Raw genomic sequence first — 8998 nt, 5'->3', positions numbered from 1 at the left:
AGAAAGGGCAACGTCCCTGTGGTTTCAACACATAGTGCTCTTTTCACATTAAAGGGACTCTGCCATACATAGGCTGTGGGGGACTGGCCTGGCCGCTCTGGGGTCACTTGGACTCCTTCTGTCTGTATCTTCTGCATCCCTGGGATGTGGCTTCCATGCTCAAGGTTGCCTCCTGCTCACCTTGCACTCCCAGTCTCAACTGTGGTTAGAAGGAAATAGAAGAGAGGCTCTCTTAAAAAAAAACGTTTGTGGGAATATTGTGTGCGTGCAGGCTAAGTAGCTTCAGTCGTGTCTGACTCTTTGAGACTCTTATGATCTGTACCCCACCAGGCTCCTCTGTCCATGGAATTCTCCAGGAAAGAATACTGGAGTGGGTTACCACGTCCTTCTCCAGAGGATCTTCCCAACCCAGAGACCGAACTCCTGTTTCTTAGGTCTCCTGCATTGCCAGGAGGGTTCTTTACCACTGGCATCGCCTGGGAAGTCCTTTAAGTAACCATCCTCAGCTCCAAACCCACCACCTATTCTCTTTTGGGCAATGCTGCGTCCAGCGCATTGCAAACCACGTTTCCACCTTGCCAGCCGCTCCTTGTCAGTTGATGCCAAGGAGAGGCATGTGAGGAAGACTACAGGGCTGGCGGAAAAGGGACCTGCCGCTGTCACTTGCTTCCCCATCCTGTGAGGGTTCCCAGCGACTCCCACCCCCCAGCAGCAGTTATTCCTCCCTGAGGCTGCAGTTTGCACATTTCCCAACACTGAGACCCGGCCTCACTGTGTCGCCATCAGCCCAGGTCAGTTTCTGCCCTGTGGAACTCCTGTTCAAAGTCTCTTAAGTTTTTCTCTTCGTGTCCATGGTTTTCCCGTGCCCATGGCTTTCCCAGTCCTTGCCTGGTTGCTTCTGGCAGTTGCTACTTACTTACCAGACACCTTAGAATGAGTTCTTCTCTTACCCTTTCAGGATCAACAATTCTTTATACCCAGTAAGCAGTCCTTACTACAGTTTCTGTGTTCGTGTATCGGATTTCTATCTCCTGACTAGTCTCCTGCTGGTACAACTCCCGTCTTGATTTTAACATAAGGGGTGACTGAGACCCAGAGGCAGTACCATAGGTTTAGCACTCTTATTCATCTGTAAGAACAGAGAGACGGTCTTCCAACTGGGATTCCCTTTTTTTAAAAAATTAATTTTGTTGGAATATAATTGATTTATACTGTGTTAATCTCTGCTGTACAGCAAAGTGGATCAGCTGTAAACGTACGTTTTATTACGGACTGTTGAATAGAATTCCCCGTGCTAGACAGTTGGGCTTCGCGGGTGGTGCTAGGGTAGGAGAATCTGCCTGCCAACGCAGGAGACACAAGAGACATAGGTTTGATCCCTGGGTTGGGAAGATCCCTTGTTGGAAGAAATGGCAACCCACACCAGTATTCGTGCCTGGAGAATCCCATGGACAGAGGATCCTGGCCCACTGCAGTCCATGGGGTCACAAAGAGTCTGACTTGACAGCACACACACACACATTGTATACAGTGTGTTCGTATTGTCTATTTTGTATATAGCAGTGAGTATACGTCAACCCCAACCCTCAGTTTATTCTTTTCCATCCTAGGCCTCCATATTGACACAGTGTAGCAGTTGTGTTTTGGCCAAGACACCCACATTGTAGCAGCGTGTCCACCTAGTGTCTCCTTTCCTCACTAACCTACTCTCCTGGCACATGGGAACTTTCCTCCCTCCTGCCTCCCCACGACCTGGGTTCCTGCCTCATCGCTCTTTCTGCAAGCTCACTCTCATCTCCTGTCCCTCCAGGGCTTGGTCTCTCTGCTCCCTGCTTCTGCAATATTTGTAATTCCTAAGGAACGGTCACCAGATCCCACTTTGGGAAACCCAGTCGTATGTGAATTCCACTCATTCTCATCCAAGGAAAACTCTCCCTAGGAAAAAGATTTCTGCTAGGAAAGATACTCTGGGCTTGTATTCAGAAATCGTGATGTTTGCCCCCAGAGACTCCTGATAAGCAGGGAAATTTGGGAGACTGTTGTTTCCTTCCAGGGGAAATAAAATAAACTTGTCTAGCAGAGCTCCACAAGGCAACCTTCCAAATGACCATCCCCAAAGAACAAAGGAAGTTTATCTTTATTGGAAATGCACCCCCAACTGCCCACTGCAGCACCACAAAGTCTGAACTGTCACTGCCAAGATGGGGCGGTGAAATTACAAACAAGCAGAGACATTTAATCCAGAATGAACAGGATTGAGACATCAACCCGCTAAGAGAGAGGCCCTCCACGGCCTGTGGGATGACAGGTACAAGTGCCATATTGTCCCATTTAATCTGAAAGAGTTTTTTTTTCTCCCGGATTTGAGGATTTATTCCTGTGAAAATCTTACAAAGGGACACAAATACAATCCCAACATTTTATTTCATAAATCTTTGATTGAAAATGAAAGTGTTAGTTGCTCAGTTGTGTCCAACTCTTTGCTACCCCGTGGACTACATAGCCCTCCAGGCTCCTCTGTCCGTGGGATTCTCCAGGCAAGAGTACTGGAGTGGTTGCCATTTCCTTCTCCGGGGGACCTTCCCCACCCAGGGATCAAACCAGGGTCTCCTGCACTGCAGGCAGATTCTTCAGTCTGAGCCACCAGGGAAGCCCAAGTCTTTGATTAGGTCCCACTTATATTTGCTTTTATTTCTATATGCAGTTGCCTAACTTTCCCAACAGCTCTTTTGATCTGAGATCTTTTTTAACAAACAAACAAAAAAACAGATTAACAAAGAAAAAGTGTATTAGCCTGCGTGGGGGAGAAACCCACATGAAGAGTAAGTCCAGTGGCCAAATGAATCCTGGCAAAGCAACCATGTGAAGGAGGGGGAGAAGCTTGCAAGAAGCAGGGTGGAGAGAAGAGGAATTCATTGAAGAAGCTGTTACCATCCCTGCCAGTTTTATTGGCAGACCAATTCAACGGACATGAACTTGGGCAAACTCTGTGAGGGACAGGGAGGCTTGGCATGCTGCAATCCATGGGGTTGCAGAGTCGGACACAACTTAGCAACTGAATGACAGGCCCTGGCCAGGCCCCACAACAGACATGTGCTGGACAGAGGAGGGGCTTGGCTGGCGATCGCAGCAAGACCAGCGCTCCCCCGACCTAGAGAGAGATGCTGCGGCTCCAGCCCCAGGGCAGGGTGTGGATTCTCATTCAGCAGCACTGCTGTTCCTCCTGAAGCACGTCCATGGGTCTAAACCTCTCCATACAGCAGCCTGGATGGCATCTTGGACACAATTTGGAAAGTACATTCCTCAGGAGACGGGATTGGGTTAAGATTTTTTATGTGGACCGTTTTTAAAGTCTTTACTGAATTTGCTAACGATATTGTTTCTATCTTGTTTTGATTTCTTGGTTATGAGGCATGTGGAATCTCAGCTCCCCCACCAGGGATCAAACCTGCGCCCTCTGCATTAGAAGGTGGTCTTAACCACAGGACTGCCAGGGAAATCCTGGGACTGGCTTTTGTTTTGTGTGCTTTGGGGTTCAGGAGCAAGTTATTATCAGGAGTAATCACCAGCCACACCCTTCACTGCTTCTGACCTAACATCCAAGCTGTTTACCCAGTGGATGGTGACAGGATGCTCTGGCAGAGACCCAGGACCTGCCAAGGATAGAAATATTTGGATCAACATCTCCAAGTATGGAGCCTGTGACTTGAGCCTGTGGAGCACAGTAGCTAATAATAAAGATCTGAAAGCAGACTTCCTGGTTCAAGGCCAAGGTCTTGGCAGCTGGCCATCTGCTCCTACGTGTGTTCCATTCCCTTCGTGTACCTGTTTCTCCTCTTGTAAATGGGAGGGATAATACTTAACAGTACGTTCCTCACAGGGGATGCTGAAAAGGCTGAAAAAAGTCATCCACAGAAGGTGCTTAGTAGTCACTTAGTAAATGTTGGAAATTTTTACTCTTATCACCCTCTAGCAGAACTACAGGCCCAAGAGAACCAATTGTTTTTTTTTTTTAAAGAAAATCTGTTTTACTTGTGGCTGTGCTGGGTCTTTGTTGCTGCACTGGGCTTCTCTCGTTGCAGCAAGCAGGGACTACCCGTCACTGCAGGGCCCGGGCTTCTCACCGTGGAGCACGGGCTCTGGGCGTGTGGGCTTCAGCTGTGGTCGGGGGCTCAGCAGTTGTGGTGCACGGGCTCAGGTGCCCCACGGCATGTGGGATCTTCCTGGACCAGGAACCAAACCAGTGTCCCTTATGCTGGAAGGCAGATTCTTAACCACTGGACCACGAGGGAAGCCCCCCGATGCGCCCAATCTTGAAACCCCTACTCTGCGACAAGACAGATCACCTCAGCCCTTAAGGATTTCCTGCCTGATACCAAGTCCGCATCCCTGAGTGTAAAAACCAGGTCTGATACTTATGTAGTGGGCATTCAGCTAGTTTGTCAAACCAATTACCCAAAGGATTTTATTTTTAAGCTTATATACACATTTATAAGCACATATATGGTGTATTTTATATACAAGGTTTTGGTAGCTATTAAAGGACAAGTGCCTACTGGGGAATTCTTTTCTACAAGAATAAAGTATGGAGAACAGAGCAATGGAGGAGACGAAGAGCGGACGCTGCTTCCGTAACCAGGGGCAGTATCCTTGCCCTCTCTTCCCTCCTAGGTGGTCACCACAGAACAGAAAGTTTCTATCGAGGACAGAGTTGGTCAGGGAGCTGGTTCGCAGACAGTGAAGGAGAGAAGGTGCGCTGGGAGAAGGCGGCCAGGGCAGCCTCGCCTCGAACCCCTGGCATCTCAGCCCTGAGCGTGGGCCTCCTGGTCACTGTGGGAGTGAGGACCGCCCCCACAAGCTCAGTCCTCCTGCCGCACCAGAACATCCGAAAGATCCTCGGTTCCTTCCAGCTTCAGGTTCTGAAGGAAGATCAAACACAGGTGAACGCTGGTGTACAGAAGACACAGGAATCAGAAAACAAACTTGGCGGCAACTACAAAGGACCAGGCCTGTCCCATGATTATAAGCGACACTGTCAACAGCAAATACAACCTGCGTGATAAAGCTGGCTCCAAACCTGTCGAATGCTGGAGGGAAAGCAAAATGCAAGCTTGGCTCCCGCGACAATCTCTGTCAGGGACCAACGGCTGAGCTGGGAGGCTGGGGGAAGTGACAGGGAGCCCACCAGGGGCCACGGCACGTGCACGTCAGCCCCAGCCACGCGTGGCCTTCCTGCCCTGCCCGAACCTCCCCCGGGTGAGGCCCCGACACCCGCTCTCCCCACCTCTGCACAGGCCTTCTCCCTGCCTCCCACTTCCCCTTGGACCCTCCCACCTCATGGACCTCCACCAACCCTAGGCAGCTGTCCCCTCAGGGTAAACAGCTGTCAGAAGCCCCTTGGCACACAGAGGCCTAACTGTGCTGGGACGACACGCCCCTCTCTAGGCACTGGAGGTAGGCACGTGTGCTGGCACACCTTCCCGAGAAAGACGGAGAGCGCACACCTCGCCTCCCGCATGACGGCTGAGGGGCAGCCCGTTACCAGGGGTTGGTGAGGCGTCCAGATGGGAATGAAAAGCTGGGAGAAGGTGGACCAGCCTAAGCGCCATGCTCTGGCACAAGGTGTTGTGTGAGATTGTCTTGGTGGCACTTAATCTCTGAGTCACTGTGGATCCCAGTGGATTATCTAGTAACTGTCAGCCAGTGCTACCAGTGAGATCTCTTCAAACAGTGCAAAGGTCAGCCCAGCAGGTCCTGGTCTGGGAACATCTCCTGATTCTCCCAATGCTGAGCACTCCAGGACCCCTTAGAGAAATCTGATTGTAGCAAAGCAAGCAAAGCTGTCTCTGCTGCTGTGGGAGGTGAAGCGGTGGCAGAGCACGCGGACCCAGTGAAGCCTGCAGTCACTCACGCTTCCCCACAGCGTCTGCCCGGCCCCTGGCCGCCTGGGAGTCGAGGGAGGGTAATGGAGCCTCGCTCTCGAGCAGACACGAGGCCCCAACCAGCGCTGACCCTCCAGCTGGCTCAGTGGTGGAGTCGCTCACACCTTCAGAATCTGGACTCAGGGTGCTTCTGAGCTTCGGGGGTGGCACTGTGCTTTGGGGGCCTGGCTGGGCTGGGAGAACACACCCAGGGGGGAGCCCACAGCACCGACATCCACGAGGGAAGCTGGCAGCGACACCATGAGGGCGTCCAGCTCCAGCCCTGGTGATGCTCGCGGCTTGTGCTACAGCCCAGCCCCGTCCTGGGCACACGAAAGGACACCACGTCTCAGGCAGCACCAATCTCCCGGGCTTGCAGGCTGCTTCCCTGGGGTGCCTGCCTCCCGGAAGCGTCCACGGAGAAGACTAATGAAAGCCCCTATAGGCAGACTGTAATACCCTGTGCTTCCCAGGTCTACCTACCTTTTCATTGGCTAAATGTAGGAGACACGCAAAGGCCAGAGGAATGGAGAGGTTCTGGGCCATAAGGGGAGGCAGGCTGTGAAAGAGAAAGGCCAAGAAGTATTCAGCTGTCACTGCAACTCCAGGGACAAAGGCGCTTTCATCGAGTATGAACACACATGCCCAATGAATAAACTAATGGAAAACAAAGAAATATTTTAGATGCCTTTTAGAAGAAGCAGGGTTTTCCAGTTTCTTATTTGGAAATCTTTCCTGTTCTGTTCCAGCCACTGGTACAGAAAAATGCCTTTTTAAAGGTGGGCTACCAACTCACTTATCAGTGCAGAGAAGGGATGGAAAAACTGCAAGCAGTGTGAAACGGCGGGTCCTGTGCGGAGGGGACTGTTACACCAACAACTTGGGGAGGAGTGGGGGGGTGAGGACGGGAGGCGTGAGGAGAGGTGAGAATGGGGGCAGGGCCGAGGCTGCTGGCAGGCACACACCTCTTCTGCAGGTCCTTTGTGAGGCTGCTGAGTTTCTTGTCAGCCCCCTCCTCAAGGGGCCCTGCTTCTCCATCCTCACTGTGGTTTACCTGACAGAGGAAAGAACACTCCGGGATCAGAATGGGCCCAGTTTACTTCTTGTCAGCAACGTAAAGCTATGACGCTGCAACTTGAAAAAGGAAAGCCTGGGTGGGAATGAAACCGAAACAATTTCTCTGGTTCATTTTGAAGAAAAAAGGCCCATCGGCACCACCTTCTGTGTGACCCGCCAGTTCACACACCTGGTCCACTTCTGCTTCGGAGGTCTGATGCCGTCCTTGTTTTACTGAACAAGGTTCGCGCTCCTGACGCTGGAGCACAGGCGCGAGCCGCGCCCGCCCTGGTGCTGGGCACCAGCGAGGGGAACCCGTTACCTCTGCATCTGCCCGCCTGGGGATCTTCGTCAGCAGACTCCACATGCTCTGCTTCAGCTTCTTCATGTCCATCTTTTTGGCAGTCTTGGCATACTGAATTTCAATTTTATTTACCTGAAAACGGTATGCGACAAATAAAACTAAGCAGAAGAAAGAAGCATTTACCATCGGCTCTTTGAAAAAAACGTCTGGAGATGAAATAATGAATAAACCTAGTTTACACTACCAAGTTTGAGCTTTCTTTGGACGTATTACAATAGAGTCCCTCATTTCAATCTACTGATAATTTCTTTTTGATCAAGTACAGTCTTCATTAAGGGTATCCTGGAACTGCAGTGTAAAAGAGAGAAGTGAATCAAATATATATAAGCCTGCCACTTTGGTATGGAACAGATGCTTGAGACATGTTAACTTCATATGAGCTGAATCTGGCCTGTATTTCCCAGAGCTAATACCTAACCCAGCCCACCTCTCTTGCTGCAGGCTTCACTCACACACTGCACGTGCATAGCAGGCTTGTCCCTAGTCATTTGGTTTATCACAATCTTTGGAGAGATGGCTGGTTCCACACAAGCATAATCAGCATCAGCCCATTCTCTACAGCCTTATTTAACAATCAGCCACTTGGAGAGTAACGGGTTAAAATCAAGAAGGAAAAAAAAAAATCAAGCTCACACTAATAGGATTCTCATAAAAGAGGCAAATTAAGCAGCTCTCAAGCAAACAACATCAGCTGTAACTCCTGGCTTCGTCTTTACCTTCTGAGGCTCAGCTACCAGATTTGACTCCCTGTAAGTGGTGATGTCCGACCCGTGGACTTCAGCTGCCTCATTGCTGTCTTGCGTTGTTGCAGGTGGATGGTCAGAATGGTCAAGGGTTCCACCTGGTCCCACAAATAAGTCATCAGACTCTTCATAATCGCTGTCAGCGGCCTGGGCAAGGAAATAGCTCTTCAAGTTAGGCAGAGCTGTGTGAGGGGCTTAGAAATAGCTTTGCAACAGATCCCATACCCAGCAAGAACAGAGCACCCGAGAGGTCACAGGCTTCGAGGTCCCCTAGTCATCTTCCTGTTGCACAGAGACGGCACTAGGGAGGCATCTGCTAACTAAGACCTCTGCGGTGAGAGTTCAAAGGAACACGGTCATCACCACAGCGTCCTTTGTCTCTAAACAGTTTAGGATCTCCTTTTACAGAAAGCATTCCTGAAACCCCAGAGACGTGACCTGCCGGCTGGCCAGCAGCAGGGGTCCTGCTGGAAGCTGGTGACAAAGACATTCTTGGACTGAGCCCAGCAGAAACAGATGAGATCTCTGGGTGGGGCCTAGGAGGTGGTTTTTTTAATAGGCTCTCTCAGTGATTCTTACGTACACTAAGTTTGAGGAGCACTGGTCAAGTGGCCAACTAGATTTTCACTAAAATATAAGTAACAGCTAACTCTCTTCCAAGTAAGAAAATACAGTAAATTAACTATTCTTCCTATTCTTTCTCCTCTCCTCACTTTCAGGAACACATGGGGCCTAATACCTCCCCCTCTGTCAGGCTATCTCATTCAGAGTCACAGAAGGGATTCTGAGATTATCTAGTCTAAGCAAGGTCTAAAGGGGGGAGCAGTCTGTACAAGCTCACAATGTGTGAACCAAAATCAGGGCTAGAAACGTGGTCTCCCGAGATCCGCTCCATACACCTCTTTCCCCCTTAG

The 8998-nt window shown here is 50.4% G+C and overlaps 1 protein-coding gene across 2 annotated transcripts in view; it reads right to left on the bottom strand.

The window, feature by feature from the left end:
• NCAPH (non-SMC condensin I complex subunit H) overlaps positions 4438-8998 on the bottom strand; it is a 39828-nt gene continuing 35267 nt past the window's right edge. For both annotated transcript variants that reach the window (XM_018054848.1, XM_018054847.1), the window contains exons 14-18: positions 8058-8231; positions 7300-7413; positions 6887-6975; positions 6405-6480; positions 4438-4919 (exon numbers count right to left, since the gene is read on the bottom strand). In XM_018054848.1, coding sequence (XP_017910337.1) covers positions 4860-4919; positions 6405-6480; positions 6887-6975; positions 7300-7413; positions 8058-8231 — 513 coding nt within the window. In that variant the 3' untranslated portion in view covers positions 4438-4859. The remainder of the gene's footprint in view (positions 4920-6404; positions 6481-6886; positions 6976-7299; positions 7414-8057; positions 8232-8998) is intronic.

This window comes from Capra hircus, chromosome 11 (genome assembly GCF_001704415.2).
Source record: "Capra hircus breed San Clemente chromosome 11, ASM170441v1, whole genome shotgun sequence".
In the NCBI taxonomy this organism is placed as follows: Eukaryota; Metazoa; Chordata; class Mammalia; order Artiodactyla; family Bovidae; genus Capra; species Capra hircus.
The sequence above is the reverse complement of the archived record's forward strand: the minus strand, read 5'-3'. Positions and strand labels throughout refer to the sequence as shown.